The sequence below is a fragment of the Myotis nattereri genome (genome assembly GCF_964212035.1).
Source record: "Myotis nattereri genome assembly, chromosome: 3".
Classification (NCBI taxonomy): Eukaryota; Metazoa; Chordata; class Mammalia; order Chiroptera; family Vespertilionidae; genus Myotis; species Myotis nattereri.
The window spans coordinates 70,529,053-70,547,423 of record NC_138077.1 but is presented as its reverse complement, the minus strand read 5'-3'; the positions used below and the strand labels follow the sequence as shown (position 1 = coordinate 70,547,423).

General features: G+C 39.4%; 1 protein-coding gene across 1 annotated transcript in view; it reads left to right on the top strand.

Annotated features, from left to right (window-relative positions):
- DZIP3 (DAZ interacting zinc finger protein 3) overlaps positions 1 to 18,371 on the top strand; it is a 141,444-nt gene that overhangs the window by 56,815 nt on the left and 66,258 nt on the right. Inside the window, exons 10-14 of the mRNA XM_081086553.1 lie at positions 311 to 412; positions 2,183 to 2,275; positions 3,010 to 3,062; positions 15,779 to 15,855; positions 17,491 to 18,108. Coding sequence (XP_080942679.1) covers positions 311 to 412; positions 2,183 to 2,275; positions 3,010 to 3,062; positions 15,779 to 15,855; positions 17,491 to 18,108 — 943 coding nt within the window. The remainder of the gene's footprint in view (positions 1 to 310; positions 413 to 2,182; positions 2,276 to 3,009; positions 3,063 to 15,778; positions 15,856 to 17,490; positions 18,109 to 18,371) is intronic.

The following is an 18,371-nucleotide window of genomic DNA, read 5'->3' as shown; positions in this document are numbered from 1 at the left end:
AGTACAGTGCTTATGAGGGGCAAGTTCAGTCTTGGTTAGGTGACATGGTGATATGGTTATGGTTTCCCAGGGAGGTAATAGCATTCCAATCACATACATAGCATGTAGCAGCAGGAAGTCCTGGCCACAAAATTTAGATTTTTGTCATCCAAGCAATCTGCCTCTTTAAAAGAAGCATAACTGTAGTTCCAGGGAGGACACACTGGGAAGGACAAAAAACTTGTGAAGTTAAAAGTGACTTAAAGTGATATTTCTATTTATATATGATATTCTATTTCCATATCAACAACTTATTTTCATTCTTTTCCAGGGATTTTTTCAATTAATGTGCAGTAAAAGTTGCTGTGTTTATTTTCATAAAATTTGTTGGAAAAAGTTCAAGAATTTAAAATATCCAGGTGAAAATGATCAGGTATTTCATTTTTCCTTAAACTCTTTACTACAACATTTCTTCCTCTACCCTTTCCTCTTTTTTTCTCTCTTTTTTTTTTTCATTTCTTCCTGTTAATATCCTTCCTCCTCTATTTTACCTCTGTTTTTTTTTCCTTATTTTTTCTGATGCTTTTCTCCTCACTATTCTTTGTTCATTATCACCATTTATTAAACAGATCTTCGTAGGGGATACTCTGCTTGTTGCTTTGCTTAGTGATTCCTATCTATTTCTTTCCCTATGGAAGTTTATACTCTTAAGAATAGAAATATTGTCGCATATATTTACATAAAAGTCATAGAATCAAAGAATAGAATTGCTTAATAAACAAACAGAAAGGACAGTTATACAATTTTAAGGATAGTTTCTATTTTAAGGATAGAGAACAATGATAAATTTTATAGTCTTCAAAAATCTATTTGAGATTATGTATATTTACCTAAAGTCATATAACTAAATTGAATTCTTTGCCACTAAAATTAAAGTAAAAGTATAAAGCCCAATTCTATATTAATTATTCTTTGGTGAGTTGATTACCATAAGTTGGGTTTATGGTATTTGGTCAGAGTGTTTACATTGTGTACACGGAAAACCCCAATAAAAAAATCGTGGCATAATTTGCAACGGCATGGATGGAACTGGAGTACATTATGCTAAGTGAAATAAGCCAGTCAATGAAGGAAAAATACCACATGATATCTCACTCATTTATGGATAATAAAGTCCATTATAAACTTATGAACAAAAATAGACACAGAGGCAGAGCAGCCTCGAACAGACTGTCAAACTACAGCGGGAAGGCCAGGGAGGGTTGGGGGGCAGGAGGGGGTTGGAGGGGTAAGAGATCAACCGAAGGATTTGTATGCATGCATATAAGCATAACCAATGGACATAAGACACTGGGGGGTAGGGGAGGCCAGGGGATTGTCCAGGGCAGGAAAAAAAAGGAGACATATGTAATACCCTTTGTAATACTTTAAGCAATAAAACAATTTAAAAAAATCATGGCATAGAAAGAGCATTGTATATGGACTTGGGAGATCTGGGTTCAAGTCCAGATTGAACCATTATAGTGTTTTCTTTGTTTTGTTTGTTTGTTTGTTTTGTTTTACATTAGGCTGTTAATTTAACTGCTCTGAGATTCATTTTTCTAAACTATATAGTGAGGATAGTAATATCTTCATAAGGTTGTTGTGAAGATTAACAGATAAAATATGTACTTGCATTAGCATTATTCATTTGTTTAAGTAGCATGTGTTTTTTATAATCTTTGATTGTTAGGGCAATCAATATTGCTCAACTTTAGAAAAAGAACTAAAAGAAAACAAGTGACTTAACAAGAGGAAATTAAGGTCAGAATCAGAGGAAATACTCAACATTTTAATTCTTTCATTTTTCCCTGTAATCCTTATATATCTAATAGAAATTCAGTGTTTCTTTATACGTTTACCTAAATGTCACTTCAAGTTGCTTTCCCTGTGCTTAGGTACTACTTCTTAGGCTGTAATATAGCTACTTAAAGATTTTGAAGTAGAAATTATTAGAGAAAAGTTCAATTATGCATTTTAAATCCACTGATACATGAGATAGACTATTTTTGAACAGCTAACTCTGTTTTTTCACATCTTTTGTTTTATCATCTAGAAACATCTAACTTTTTAAAAAAATAATTAGATTTGCACATCAGAATTTTTTTATTGATTGTAATGTTTTTTCTTTTGATAATTTGTTTTTTTCTATTGATAACTTTAGAGTTTTAGTGGGAAAAAATGTTTGAAGGAAGGATGTACAGGTGACATGGTAAGGATGCTACAATGTGATGAACCTGGAATTGTTAAAATTTTGGTAAGTATCTTTCTTATTTTTCTTTCATTGGAATGGCATTCGGATTTCAAAACATTTGGGATTCATAGCAATAGTATTTTTGCCATTTTCTCTTTAATGGTGACTTAATTTCTGACCTTTCTATTGCTTTGATTTCTCCAAAGTAGTATTTAAGTGATCCTTAAAAATAAGAAAATTTAAAAAGTAAAGATACACACAAACAGACACATATAAAGCAGGCTATGCCTGTACCAATGAGAAGTCTGTCATGTACCAGTGATGATAATCTGATCTGTGCCATCTGAGTTTAAAAATACTTTTAGACTTTTTGACCCTCTTTCATATCTTTCTATGAAAATATCTATATAAATCACATATAGTACGTGTTACATAAAATGTTCTCAAATGATACTTATTTTATTTTTAAATAAATGAAATGCTTGAATTTTCAGTTTACAAATAGACCAAAATTGCAAATAAAAATAGATATTATTCTTTATCTTTAGTAACACTCTTTTTGTATCTCATATTGATATTTAAATCCTGTAGTGATGTAAAGTAGAATTTTTTAAAAAATCAACTCTAGTTTATTGTTTATTAAAGTTGTTTATAGCTTATCTTGTCACTTCTGTTTTGTTTTATATTTGCTATAGCTTCATTCTCATTGTCCTTTTTCAAGTGTTAAGGCTAACTAGTAATATTAAAGGATTTTGAAAATTGAACTATTTAGGGCTATTTTTTTCCATCACTTGCAGTTTGAAGTTGTGAGAAAGGATGAATATATAACCATTGAAAATTTAGGAGCAAGGTAAGCTTGAAATAAAATATTTTATGTTTTTTTCTGAGCATGTATATATTTTTTAGTTGCTTCTTTCTTCTGTGTTTCTGTCACTTGTTGGAACTCCATTAAATTTAAAGGTAATATTAATTGTGTGAAAAAATTATATTTAACTGACATTTATGACCCTCTTTTTTCCCCCTACTTTGTAGACATTTAAATTTTAAAGCAGGAAAAGAGACATTATGTGAATACTTTTTCCTTAAATATGAAAATAATCTTTTACAGAAACCAACATATTTTTCTTACAGTTATTTACTTGGTTTTATAAAAACTTTCTCCTAACTTTCAAAACTCATTCAGGCCTCTAAGCTTATGTGGCAATTAGAGGCCTGGTACACGAATTCATGCAAGGTGGAGTTCCTCAACCTGGCCAGCCCAGCAGGGCTGGGCGGAGCCGGGGGTGGGGATGAGCTGCAGGAGGTTGGCCGGCCGGCCCTGCCCCTGATGGGGGCCCATCAGGGCTGGGGTGGCAGACAGGAGGATGTGACAGTTAGAATTATCCTGTTGCTTAGATGAGAAAACTATATTACAGAGGCCTATCTAGTGTAAACTGGGAATTTATATAATGTTGCCATTGAAATTAGAAATTCCAATATAAAAAATTCTTTTAACCCATTGTTTCTCTTTTCTGTGTAAAGTGTTAATGTCTTCCATTTTCCAGTCTCCCAAGGACATTGCATTGATATCGTTTATGAGCTAATGAAACCCAAATCTTTATCTCCAGCATAGATCTCACCCATAAAATGTAGGTTTATCTACCTGCACACTTGAAATAACAACTTTTGCCGAAACCGGTTTGGCTCAGTGGATAGAGCGTCAGCCTGCGGACTGAGAGGTCCCAGGTTCGATTCCGGCCAAGGGCATGTACCTGGGTTGCGGTCACATCACCAGTGGGAGATGTACAGGAGGCAGCTGATCGATGTTTCTCTCTCATCGATGTTTCTAACTCTCTATCTCTCTCCCTTCCTCTCTGTAAAAAATCAATAAAATGTATAAAAAAAGAAAATAACTACTTTTATGTTTCAAAAAGATCTTTAGTTCAGCATCACTACAACTGGATTTATAATCTTTCTTCCCAACACTGCTCTGTAACATTTTTTAACTCCAGTCAATTCAACTTTTTAAATATATTGTAAATGCCTCCTTACTTCTGCCTCTGTTCTTCCACTAAACCAGATGAAGTATTATTTCTCACTTGGAATTCTGAAAACATCTTCTAAACTTGTATTTCTTTCCTTTCTTCAGTCTATTTACAGAGCCACAAGAGCACTTTTCTAAAATGAAAAGTGAAATATATCACTTTCCTGCTTGAAAATCTTTCAGAGGTTTCTAAATGCTCTTAATTATGTTCAGACTCTGTATCTTGTCTCTTCAATCACTTTGGTCCCTGCTGACCTCATTAGTGTCATCTCTTTTCATTCTTTTCTTACCATATATACACCAACTATACTGGGCTTCTTTTAGTTCTTGATTGTGCCATCCATTTTATCTCCAAGCCTTGCCTGGAATATTCTACTCCTTTGGCTGAAAGCTTCTGGAAAGCCTTATGTACATTAGATTGAGGTGTCCCTGTCCTGTATTCCATGTGGTCTTGCTATTAAAACGTTTATTAAGCCCTAACCGGTTTGGTTCAGTGGATAGAGCATCGGCCTGTGAACTGAAGGGTCCCAGGTTCGATTCCAGTCAAGGGCATGTACCTTGGTTGCGGGCACATCCCCAGTGGGAGGTGTGTAGGAGGCAGCTGATCGATGTTTCTCTCTCATCCATGTTTCATATATATATATGTATGTATATATATTATTGATTTCAGAGAGGAAGGGATAAGGAGAAAGAGATAGAAACATCAGTGATGAGAGAGAATCATTGATTGGCTGCTTCCTGCACACCCTCCACTGGGGATCGAGCCCGCAACCCAGGCATGTGCCCTTGGCCAGAATCGAACCTGAACCCTTCAGTCCACAGGCTGATGCTCTATCCACTGAGCCAAAGCCGGCTAGGGCCTCATCGATGATTCTGACTATCTCTCTCCCTCTCTGTAAAAAATTAATAAAATATATTTAAAAAAAAACATTTATTAATTTCATTATACTTTCTTGCCTGTCTTCTTCATTTAACTGTAACCACAAAGGCAAGGACTTTATCTTACTGCTGTATTCCCAAAACATAGCATAATGTCCGGTACACATAGCATATTCAGATATAGAGATTCTGAATTCCATTATTTTGCAATGGCTATGTTATTTTTGTTTTAACAGGCAGTTTACTTGTTTGGATATGAATTGTGAACTCTTTTTCTTGGGTGCTGATTCACTCTCAGTTCAGATCTTTGACTTTAGCTGAGCTGCTTTGAGTTTATTCTATACACTAGAGGCCTGGTGCACAAAAATTTGTGCCTTCGGGGGTCCCTGAGCCCGGCCTATGCCCTTTTGCAGTGTGGGAACTCTCGAAGGATGTCCACCCCAGTGGGGACCCTTACCCCATGGAGGTTTGGCCAGCCTGGGTCAGGGGCTGATGGCTGTTTATAGGCTGGTCACACCCCCTTCAGGGTGGGGGGTCCCCACTTGGGTGCCTGGCCAGTCTGGGTGAGGGGCTGAGGGCCGTTTTCAGGCTGGCCAAGCACCCTGGTGACGTAAGCTCCCAACCTCTCCTTTTTTTCTTTTATTCTGGGATTTATTTACCTTCTATAATTGAAACTTTGTTGCCTTTAGCGGAAGCCTGCGAAAGCTTGGCTGCCTCCATCGCCAGGGTCAACCCACTTCTGCTCACTCCAGCTCCGTGGCCACGGCTGGCTGAAAGCAGGCATCTAGAGTTTGTTTAACTTCTATAATTGAAACTTTGTTGCTTTCAATGGAGCTCAGAGCCGGCTCCTGCTCGCTCTAGCTCCGTGGCCGTGGCTGCTTGAAAGCAGGTATCTGGGGTTTATTTACCTTCTATAATTGAAACTTTGTTGTTTTCAGTGGAACTCAGAGCCAGGCCACGGCAGGCAGGGAACCTTGGCTTCCTCCATCACTGGAGCAAGCAAGCCTCCTGCTTGCTCCAACTCCGTGGCTGCTGGTAACCATCTTGGTTGTGTTAATTTGCATATAGTCACTCTGATTGGCTTGGGCATGGCTTGAGGCATAGTGAAAGTACAGTCAATTTGCATGTTTGTCTCTTGTTAGTATAGGATGTGGATGGAGATTATCAGTCAGAAATGTGGCTAGAAAGAATTTGGGATCTCTTCTCTGACTCTTTCCCTTTGGAAAATTTTTCCCCACTCTCTTAAGCAGCCATGGTTCTGTGGCTGAAGTTTTCTGGTTCCGTTGACCAAGGAGAACTTTGTTTTCCACAAAGTTTTACTTAGCCCCACAATAAAAGCTTTTTGTAATTTACCTGGGTTTTATAATTGTATTCTGTGGAGAATCCTCTGATAACTGGATTGTATTACTAACTAGAGGCCCAGTGCATGAAAACTCATGCTCTGGCTAGCAAATCGGGGAAAACCAAGATGGCGGCATAGGTAAACACCAGAGATTGCTGCCTGGTACAACCACTTCAAAAATACAACTAAAGACGGAACGGACATCATCCAGAACCACAGGAAGGCTGGCTAAGTGGAAATTCTACAACTAGAAGTAAAGAGAAAAGCATACCGAGTCTCAGAGGAGGTGCAGTGCGGAAGTAAAATACAGAGGTACAGAGGTGCATGCGGAGAGGGTTGGCGGCTTAGGACATGGTTGTCTTATCAATCGGGAGGGAGTCTCAGGCTCTGAGCTCCAGTTCCGGGCAAGTCTCTGGGGACCCAGACTCATATGGGAGAAACGACTGTCTGGCATTGGTCGGAACTCGAGGGCAGCTTTCTCTTGGGGGTGCTTGCAGCGATTGCCAGGACATTGAGAAGCAGGGCCTCTGAGGGCAGGACTGAGAGCAGCCATGACTGCTCGCTTCGCCCTGTTGATCCCCTGAGACCCCGCCCTGCCCTGCCCAAGCCACAGGCTTTTGCATATGAAAGGCCTGGCCCTTTGCAATCTGATAATTACCTAACAAACTGCAGCTGGCCCAAGGCCCCAGGTAAACTTGCATTGTGTCATAGCTGGCTCCTGCTGGATAGCCTCAGGCAAAGGCTAGATTAGCACCTCCTTAGAGCTTCAGGAGCCAGTGTGCCCAGTGGTCAGAGTGGGACCATCCAGATTGCAGCTCCTCGGATATATAAGGAGACACTCAGGGGGCAGACTCAGTGAGCACCAAAGCCCCATTGACGCCCCAGAGGGGTGTCTCCAGCACAGAATTTCTCCCACTGTAGACACAGCTGATTCTCATGGCCAATTGGCCTGGAGGTCAATCCCTCCCAGTGTTACCTACAACAATCAAGGCTTAACTAAAACAAGACTGTGCACAAAGCCCACAAGTGTATGCACCAAGAGCGTCTACCTCAGCTAATTGGGGAGGCTGAACCACTGGGCCCTATAAGACACCTAGTACAGAAAGCCACTCTATCGACACAGCGAAGCATAAAAATATGCGGAGACAAAGAAACAGGACACAAATGACAGAAATGGAGGAAAGCAAACTACTGGATATAGAGTTCAAAACCACACTTTTAAGGATTTTCAAGAATTTTCTAGAAACCGCCGATAAACTTAATGAGACCTTCAAGAAATCTAATGAGACCCTTGAGGTTGTGATAAAGGACCAACTAGAAACTAAGCATACACTGACTGAAATAAAGAATATTATACAGACCCCCAACAGCAGACTAGAGGATCGCAAGAATCAAGTCAAAGATTTGAAATACGAAGAAGTAAAAAACACCCAACTGGAAAAGCAAAATGAAAAAAGAATCCAAAAATACGAAGATAATGTAAGGAGCCTCTGGGACAGCTTCAAGCGTACCAACATCCAAATTATAGGGGTGCCAGAAGAAGAGAGAGAGCAAGATATTGAAAACCTATTTGAAGAAATAATGACAGAAAACTTCCCCTACCTGGTGAAAGAAATAGACTTACAAGTCCAGGAAGCACAGAGAATCCCAAACAAAAGGAATCCAAAAAGGACCACACCAAGACACATCATAATTAAAATGCCAAGAGCAAAAGACAAAGAGAGTATCTTAAAAACAGCAACAGAAAGACAGTTATCTACAAGGGAGTACCCATACGACTGTCAGCAGATTTCTCAACAGAAACTTTGCAGGCCAGAAGGGAGTGGCAAGAAATATTCAAAGTGATGAATAGCAAGAACCTACAATCAAGAGTACTTTATCCAGCAAAGCAATCACTCAGAATTGAAGGTCAGATAGAGAGCTTCACAGATAAGAAAAAGCTAAAGGAGTTCATCACTACTAAACCAGTATTATATGAAATGCTGAAAGGTATCCTTTAAGAAGAGGAAGATGAAGAAAATGGTAAAGATACAAATTGAACAACAAATACATACCTATCAACAAGTAAATCTAAAAATCAAGTGAATAAATAATCTGATGAACAGAATAAACTGGTGATTATAATAGAATCAAGGGGCATAGAAAGGGAGTAGACTGACTATTCTTGGGGGAGAAAGGGGTGTGGGGGATGCAAGAAGAGACTGAACAAAAATCGTGCACCTGTGGATGAGGACAGTGGGGGGAGGGGTGAGAGCGGAGGGTGGGGTGGGAAACAGGTCTAGGGGACCTATGGGGGTAAAAGAGGAACAATTGCAATAATCTGAACAATAAAGATTTAATTAAAAAAAAACAACTCATGCACTGGAGGGGGTGATCCCTCAGCCCAGCCTGCCCCCTCTCATAGTACAGGAGCCCTCCAAGGTGGGAGGTGACCTGGTGATCAGGGGAAGGTGATGCCCCCATCACACCTCTGCTTCTGCCACTGCCAGCAGCGCAAGCCTTGACTGGCCCTGGTTACCTAAGCCTCGGGCGGCCATTCAAGGCTTACCTGCGCCTCAGGCATTGGCTGGGCAGCTGCCATTCAAGGCTTGCCTGTGCTTCAGGCTGGTCCTGGCGGCTGGGGGCCTGAGGGGACTGAGGAACTCCAGAGACAGGTGCCCGACTGCTGCCCCAGTGGGGCTGAGGGGATTGGGGGCTGTCATTTTGTGGCTGTGGGTGCCACCACCTTTGAGGGTGTGATTGTCAATTAGCATATTCCCTCCTTATTAGATAGATAGTGTAAAAGCTATTACATAGTGTTTTATGAATGAATGACAAAATGGTCATTTGTTATGCTTTAAAATACTTTATTGTTATTAAAATATAAAGAAAAGCTCACAAAATATAAAAGCACAATTTAGTAAATAATTATAAAGCAAGCACTTTTGTGGCATATGGCCCCATCCAAGGCAACAAATAGAATTTTTCCAGCACTCCAGAAGCACTCAACCTACCATTCTCCCCCAACTTTTCTTTTTCCTAGGTAACTGTTACCCTCACCTTTTGTTTATTTAAGCTACTAGGGGCCCAGTGCATGAATTCATGCACTTCAAAAGGAACTGAGGGCAACGAGGCTGTGGTGGTCACAGGGGCAGGTCTTGGCCCATCCTCTGCGCCCCCGCCTGGTCTCTCCCGCCGGGGCCCTGGTCCCCTGTCTGCCAGCAGCCCTGCTCCTGTGGCTGCCGTTCCCACGCACTGACAGTGCCAGCCCAGCTTGTACCCTCTGATGGCGTGGAGCGATTGGGGCCAGTGCCAGCAGTGGGTGCGAGTGTTACTGTTGCCGAGAGTGGGTGCAAGTGGTGCTGCTGCCCTGATTGCCTGGGGGAGGTGGAGAAGCCCTCAGGGGCGATCGGGGCTGGCAGCTGCTGCTTGCACCTGCTGACTGTGCCAAGCAATCAGGACCAGTGCCACATACCAACTGTGGGTGTAAGTGGGGCCGGCGGTGGCAGTGGGTGTGAGTGGCAGCTCTGGTGCCAGCAGCGGGCGCAAGTGGGGCCGTCACTGGCAGCAGGTGCGAGAGGTGGCTACCGGCCCCGATCGCCCCTCAGGTGCAGGGAGAAGTGAAGAAGCCCTGAGGGGTGATTGGGGCTGGCAGCTGCCACTCGCACCCACTGACAGTGCCGAGCGATCAGGGCCAGTGCCGGGTACCATCAGTAGGACTGCAGTGCACAGGAGCAAAGAATTTTCAGTAACCACCAGAGGCTCACCCCCATGGCAGCGACTGGCGCCCCACTGTGGTCCCGCGCCCCCGCTCACCTGCTCCACCATCCCACCGCAGCTGATGCCCGCCATGTTCCGCGCTCTGCCGCCTGAAGCCGACACCCGCCATGTTCTGCACGTGCCCCCTGGTGGTCAGTGCACGTCATAGCACCCGGTTATTCAGTTTTTCCACTGTTTGGTCTATTTGCATATTAGCCTTTTATTATATAGTATAGGATAGCTTAAAAAAAAAACCGACCTATAAAAAACTTCAGTGTTTAAAAATGCATTTATAATTAGTACATTTATAAAGAATAGTATGGATATTTCCTTATAAATGCATTTTAAAAAAGTATATTTTAATTGATTTTTTACAGAGAGGAAGAGAGAGCGATAGGGAGTTAGAAACATCAATAAGAGAGAAAGATCAATCAGCTGCTTCTTGCACACTTCCCACTGGGGATGTGCCCGCAACCAAGGTACATGCCCTTGACCAGAATCGAACCCGGGACCCCTCAGCCCTCAGGCCAACGCTCTATCCACTGAGCCAAACTGGTTAGGGCATAAATGCATTTTTAAACACTGAAGTTTTTTATAGATTAGGTTTTTCAAGCTATAATTTATATACAGTGAAATTCCCTGTTTAATAATAAACATTTAGCCTGGCCTGTATGGTTCAGTGGTTGAGCATTAAGCTATGAACCAGGAGGTCATAGCTCAATTCCTAGTCAGGGCACATACTTGGGTTATGGGCTCAATACCAAGTAATGGGTGTGTATATTCTTATTATATTTAGTTTTCTGTGTATATTCTTGTAATATTTTATTAGATTACATATATATACTAGAGGCCTGTCGCATGAAGAGATTCGTGCAATAGGCCTTCCTTCCCCTGGCTGCCGGAACCAATTTTCCTCCGGCACCCGGGATCCAAGCATTTGGTCTGGCCGCAGCAAGGCTTGGCTTCTCCACTGTGGCCCCAGCGCAGCCGCAGCGGAGAAGCCAAGCCTCTTCAGTCTTCAGTCTTCAATCTGCACTCCGGCTGGAACCTTCAGTCTTCAGTCTTCAGTCTGGCGGGAGCCTTCAGTCTTTGCTCTGTGCCTGTATATGCAAATTAACCACCATCTTTGTTGGGTTAATTTGCATACTCATCTGATTGGCTGGTGGACGTAGCATAGTGACACCAATTTTCATGTTTTTTTTTATTAGTGTAGATTGGATTTTCTATGCTTTTGCAAATGATTTTTAAAATTTCAATGTCTATTTTTGTATTATAAGGAATTTATTTGTGTATATTAAACTTCTTGTATCCTGTGAGTTGAGAGTTAATAGTTCCAGTAACCTTATGTAGATTGTTTTAGGTTTTATATAGATGTTCATGTCATCTGTGCATAAAGATAACTTTTTTTTCCAATCTATATGTACTTACTATATTTTATTGCTCTAGCTGTGTCCCCTGGTATAGTGTTAAATATGAGTGGTAAGAGCAGACATGTTTGTCTTTTCCAGATCTTCGGAAGAACCCTTCAGTTTTTCACCATTTAGTATGTTGTTAGCTGTAGATTGTTTTATAGATGCCCTTTTTCAAGTTGAAGAAATTCTTTTCTCTTCCTGTTTTTTCCAAAGAAATTCTTATTAATGGAATTGAATTAATGCTTTTCTGCATGCATTGCTGTGATTATATGTTTTTCTTCTTTAATTTGTTAATTTGCTGAATTATGTTATTTTCAAATGTTGAACTAATCTTATATTCCTGGATACATAACAGTTGGTCATGATCTGTTTACTTTCTTCATATTGCTGCTGTTTTCTTTTTCTAGCTTTACTAAGCTATAGCTGACATATGACATTGTGTAAGTTTAAGGTGTACAACATAATGACCTGATATATGTACTTACTATGAAACAATTACCACAATAAAGTTAGTTATCACTTCCATTATCTCACAAAATTAACATTTTTTGTGGTGAGAACTTTTAATATTTACTTTCTTAGCCACTGTCAGGTATACAATACATTATTGTAATTATGTTCACCTTGCTGTACATTGGATCCCCAGTTTATATCCTTTGACCCCTTTATCTCTTTGCCCTCCACTGCTCTACCAATCACCAGTCTCCTCTATGTTTCTGTGAACTTTTTTTTTTTTTAGCACCCTCATGTAAGTGAAATCATACAGTATTTATCTATCTAGCTTATTTCACTTAGCACAATGCCCTCTGGGTTAATCCATGTTGTTGCAAATAGCAGGATTTCCCTCTTTCTTATGGATGAATAGTATTCCAGTGTATATGTAAATGCATGCATGCATGTGTGCATGGGTGCGTGTGTGTCCAACATTTTCTTTATCTATTAGTCCATTGATAAATACTTGGGCTGCTTCCATGTTTTGGTTACTGTAAATAATATGGCAGTGAACATGGGGATGTAGTTATTCAAAATGAGATTTTGTTTTCTTTGCCTATATAATATATACCCAGAAGTGGCATTGCTGGATCAGTTTTGTTTTAATTTCTTGAGGAATTTCCATACTCTTTCATCCAGTGGCTCTGCCATTTTTCATTCTCACCAACAGTGCACAGAGTTCCTTTTTCTCAATATCCTGGCCAGCACTAATTATCTTTTTTCTTAATAGGTTTGAGGTAATATATCATTGTAGTTTTATTTGCATTTTCTTGATGATTGGTTATATTAAGCACCTTTTTCATGGACTTACTGGCTATTTTATATCTTATTTGGAAAAACGTTTATTCAAGTCCTATACTGATTTTTAAAATTACAATATTTGTTCTTTTGCTATTGAGCTGTATGGGTTCTTTACATATTTTGGATATTAACCCCTAATCAGATAAATGATTTGCAAATATTTTCTCCCATTCAGTAAGTAGGTTGCCATTTAATTTTGTTGACTGTTTCTTTTGCTGTACAGAAGCTTTTAAATTTGATGTAGTTCCCACTTGTTTGTTTTTCCTTTTGTTGCTTGTGCTTTTGTTGTCAAATCCAAAAAATTGTTGCCAGTCCAATGTCAAGGCAATGTTGCTTTTCTTTTGCTCTTTCAAAGTTCTATTTTTATCTTCGATGTTTGTAAATTTAATTATAATGTGTCTCAGTGTAGTACTTTTTGGCTGCAACCTATTTGAAGCTCTTGAGCCTCATAAATCTGAATATTTCTTACCCCAAGTTTGGTAAAGGGACAATCTCAGAGGTAATAGGGGAAGGAGAAAAGAGGGTGAAGGGAGAGATTAACCATAGAACTTATATCATATTTGTAAAACCCATGGACATAGCATTGAAAGCCTGGGGGAGGGGGCAGAGGGGTGATTGGGTCAATGGGGGGAAAAGGGGACATCTGTAATACTTTCAACTATAAAGATAATTTTGAAAAAATAAACTGTACATAAGCAATAAATATATACATGCATAATTTTTTTTAAAAAATATACGAAAGTACCTAGTTAAAAAGAAAAAAAAGACGTTCTGTTCCTGTCTCTTTCTCTTCTTTTGGGATTTCCATATACATTGGATCTTTTGTCCCATAAGTTCTATAAGTTATTTTCACTCTTTTTCATTCTCTGTTCTTTTTTCTCTGACTAGGTAATTTCAAATGATCTGCCTTTGAGTTCACTGGTTCTTCTCTTTGTTGAGTCTGTTGTTGAAGCTTTCTATTAAGTTCTTCATTTCATTCAGTGATTCTTCAGCTCTAGGATTTCTGGGTGTTTTGTTGTTGTTTTTTAATGGTTTCTGTTTTTCTGCTGAACTTCTAATTTTGTTTGTGCATTGTTTTCCTAATTTTGTTTAGTTTTCTGTATGCTTTTGTAATCCACTGAACTTCTTTGAGAGGATTATTCTGAATTCTTTGTCAGATAGTTCAAATCTCCATTTTTTACAGTCACTCATTAGAGGTTTATTACTTTTGGCGATGTCATATTATCTGATTCTTCATGATCTTTGTGTCCATGTGCAGGTATCCTCACATTTGAGTATGTGGTTTCCTCTTGCAGACTTTGTTTTGGCAGGGAAAGACCTTCACGAGTCAGCTCAACTTAGTGGGGTACTGAATGAGTCACCTGGTAGTGTCTAAAGGAAAGTGAGATTCCTATTGTGTTCTCTAGTTATGTGAAGCCACAGCAGCTTCGAGGTTGGGAGTGGGGTGCTGCTGGCTGGGCTTCATGGTTGGGTGGGGCTTGTAGCTGTGCTCCATGTTCAAGTGGGACTGCTGGGTGGGCTCCCTGGTCAGGTGGGGCCGGTGGCTATTTTCTACAGTTAGGTAAGGCCACTAGCTATGCTCTGTAATCACCTCTGGTCAGGCAGGTTCACAGGCTTTGACCCTTGGCAGAGCATTGCCACCAGTGGGATTGGATCAGGCTGTAGGCCAGTGATGGCGAACCTATGACACGCGTGTCAGAGGTGACACATGAACTCATATTTTGGGTTGATTTTTCTTTGTTAAATGACATTTAAATATGTAAAATAAATATCAAAAATATAAGTCTTTGTTTTACTATGGTTGCAAATATCAAAAAATTTCTATATGTGACATGCACCAGAGTTAAGTTTTAGGGTTTTTCAAAATGCTGACACGCCAAGCTCAAAATGTTTGCCATCACTGCTGTAGGCTGTGCTCTGTATTGCTTCTCGTTGGGTGGGGCCTGAGGCTGTGCTCCCTGACCGAATGGTACCACCATCTGGACTTCACATTCAGGTGGGACTATAGGCCAGGCTTCATGATCAGATGGATCCTTAGGCTGTGCTCTGAGATCAGGTAGGACTGCAAGCTGTGCCCTGAAGTTTGGCAAGGCTGGAGGCTGAGCTTTGTGTTCAGGTAAGCTGTTGACTGTCCTCTGCTATTAGTTGAGGTTGCTGGCTTAGGTGATTCTTGTTAAATTTGAGCACTTGAGGACATGGACAAGCATGGGGCCTACCTGGAAAAGAGCTCAGAGAAGACTTACTAGAGTTTAGTTAAGGAGAGAATCGTATCACTGGATTCAGTTTTCTAATATGTTTAATGGATTTCTGCTCTATGTTCCTAAGAGAAATTGATTCACAGTTTTCTTTTTGTACCATCTTTGTCTGGATTTGCTATCTCTGTTATGGCAACATTTGCTTAGTGTTTAGTCTGTTTAACAAATCTTGCTACTTTTCCCTTAATTTTTTTCTAATTATCTGTGTTGCTGTTATGCCAGTTTCTTTCTCTCTTTTTTAAATCACTTGTCAGTAAATGAATTGAATTTTCTTAGAATAATTATTGGTAAGATGATTCTGTGGTTTGGGAAGACCTGGGAGGAGTTTTAGTTTTGCTTGTTTTTTTACAATGCAAAGATTTCTTTTTTCCCACTACTATACAGCATTTTTGCAAATAAGCTGGTTGTGTTAATTTTTTGGATATGAAATCTAGAAATTCTATTTGCCTCTTAATTCCAATGAAAATGACAATATTGAGTTTTCATTGTTGGTGGTTTTGTTTGTTCATTCATTTTTCCTTTAAATTATTTCCAGGAGAAAGAGAAGAAGATACTTAGCCATGCTGGTACCAGAAATCTTGTCTTACTTTGATACTGACTGTAACAATATTTTTCCACTTGCAGTTATAAAAAGTTGATGTCTCTGAAAAGAACTGATACTGATATAAGACCGAAGATCAATTTAAAATTTAGCACAAAAGGTATTTTATTTTTATATGCCTTCTATTGAAAAGTGTGTTAAAATTTTTTACTTACTCTGTACAGAGTATCATGCCTTTAACAACCATGTGTATCATGCCATTAACAGCCATGTGTTTGTCATTCATTGGCAAGCATTTACACTAGCAAGCATTACTTGATATAGGTTAGAATTTATGGACAGAAAGGTCAGCAGTTGTATGGGTCTCACAGTACCTTGGTATTCTATAGAGAGCTTTGCTAATCTACTGCATAGCTGTGACTTCACAATGATATTGGGCTTCAGCAGATTCTCTACCAATCCTCCCTTGTTGCATTCCCTTTTAACAGAGCAAATGGAAGGAATGAACATTTTGGCTTCAAGACCAAGTAGTCTAAACTCAGTTACTACCTGTTTAGGAATATGTGCTAGGAAATGCCAGCTACTCAGCACATGGAAACCTTAGGGTCCTGGTCCCATAGAAGAATAGTCTGGTGGCATTTCTTCTTGCTAGGGGGAATGGTTGTCCCTGATCCCAGCCTTATTTGGCAAACCACAGAAATCTCCCTGGGTCATTTGCTTTGTAACCTTGCTTGCCTTCACAGTGTATGTCAAGTATATCAAGCAAGAATATTCATTTAAAATTCTCTGAAACACAGGATAAAATAATAAAGCTGCATTTTATGATAAATATAATTTTACATTAATACAACAAATATACCATCATTTACAACATTCTTACTACTTTCTAATTCATCTCAGTTTAATTTTCTTCACTGGAAGTGCTACCAAACCAGAAAAATACTGAACAGTTCAGTCTCATGCCTTACTCCATTTCATTGATGAAATACCCACTTAATCATTACTCTTTTTTTAGAGCATAAGAACATGAGATTTATTACATAAGTGTCTCAGACTTTAATAGCTATTTATATCATCTGGTGATTTTATTAAAATGTTAGGTAGCCAGTTCAGTTGCTCTGGTGTGCGGCCTAAGAGTTTCCTTTACTAACAGGCTCCCATATGGATGCTGATGCTGCTGGTCCATGGTCTACACTTCGTGTAACAAGGCATTATATCACTTGAAATCTTTTGATATAGTTCTGTGTTGTGGAGCCAGTAGCCATATGTGGCTATTTGAATTTAAGTTAATTAAAATTAGATAAAATTTTAAAATCATTTTGTCAGACAAGCAGCATTTTCAGTGTTCAGTGGCTAGTGGACAGTGCAAATCTAAGACATTTTCATAAGTTCTCTTGGGCAGTGCTGATTAAGATAAAATATAATTGCCTGAGTAAAGTATAATTAAACACTGGCAGTCATCATTCTTGACAATCTTCAGAATACTTTTATGCTATTTGGTTGCCAAAGTTTATTTGCTTGAACAAAATCCCGAGTTGTTGAAAGGCTTCTGTGGTGATCATTTTTTGTGATTACTTTTGCTTGGGGATATAATATTTTTCTTTGAATTTCTGACAGTTAGACAGATAGCAGCATGCATATTGAGTACTGGCTATGGCAAAGCACTGTACTTTACTTCATTCTTTTGTGCTAGTCTCTGTCCTATAGGAAGGAGCTAATAGGATGTAATACAGAAGACCACATAGGAAAATAGCATTAATGTGGAATGTTTTGACTTCTCAAAATTCATTTTCAGATGAAATGCCTATCTTCAAACTTGATTATAATTATTTCTATCATCTGCTTCATATAATTATTATTTCTGGTACTGACATTGTCCGGAAAATATTTGATGAGGCTCTGCCACCCCCTCTTTTGAAAAAAGAGCTCCTTATTCACAAGAAACTGCTGGAACCCTACTACAAACATCTTTGGACTAATCACCCTTTGGGTGGAGCATGGCATCTGCTTTATCCCCCAAAGAAGAAGCTACCACAGTCCAAACAATTTGACTTATACCTCCTATTAGCTCTCATAAAACATTTACATGTATTCCCTGCACCTAAAAATGGCTGGAATATGGAACCACCATCTTCTGATCGCTCTAAGTCTGCAGACATCCTGAGGCTGTGCAAATACAGGGATCTCCTCCTTAGTGAGATTTTGATGAATGGTCTCACTGAGTCACAATTCAATTCAATTTGGAAGAAAGTTTCTGATACTCTTCTGCGCCTTGGAATGAAGCAAGAGGATATTGACAAAGTGAAGGAGAATCCCATTGAGAATATCTCCCTTGATTACCATCAGCTGTCCATCTACCTAGGTATACCAGTACCAGATATCATCCAGAGGATGTTATCCTGCTATCAACAAGGTACAAAATAATTACTTACTTCAGCCAGTAAACCTTCATTTAGTGTCTGCTGTGTGTCAGACACAGTGCTAAGGGCAGGAGATTCGGTGAACTCACACTCTTGAGAGAATAGACTCTTCAAGAAGCTAATAGAAATTATAGTGCTAGAGATGATCCAGAATACTTTGGAAAATCTTGCTTAAGAGAGTTCAAAAGAACTTTCTGGAGAATAGAATATTTAAGGAATTCCCACATCACATGTAAATGTTAGCCAAGTGAAGAAG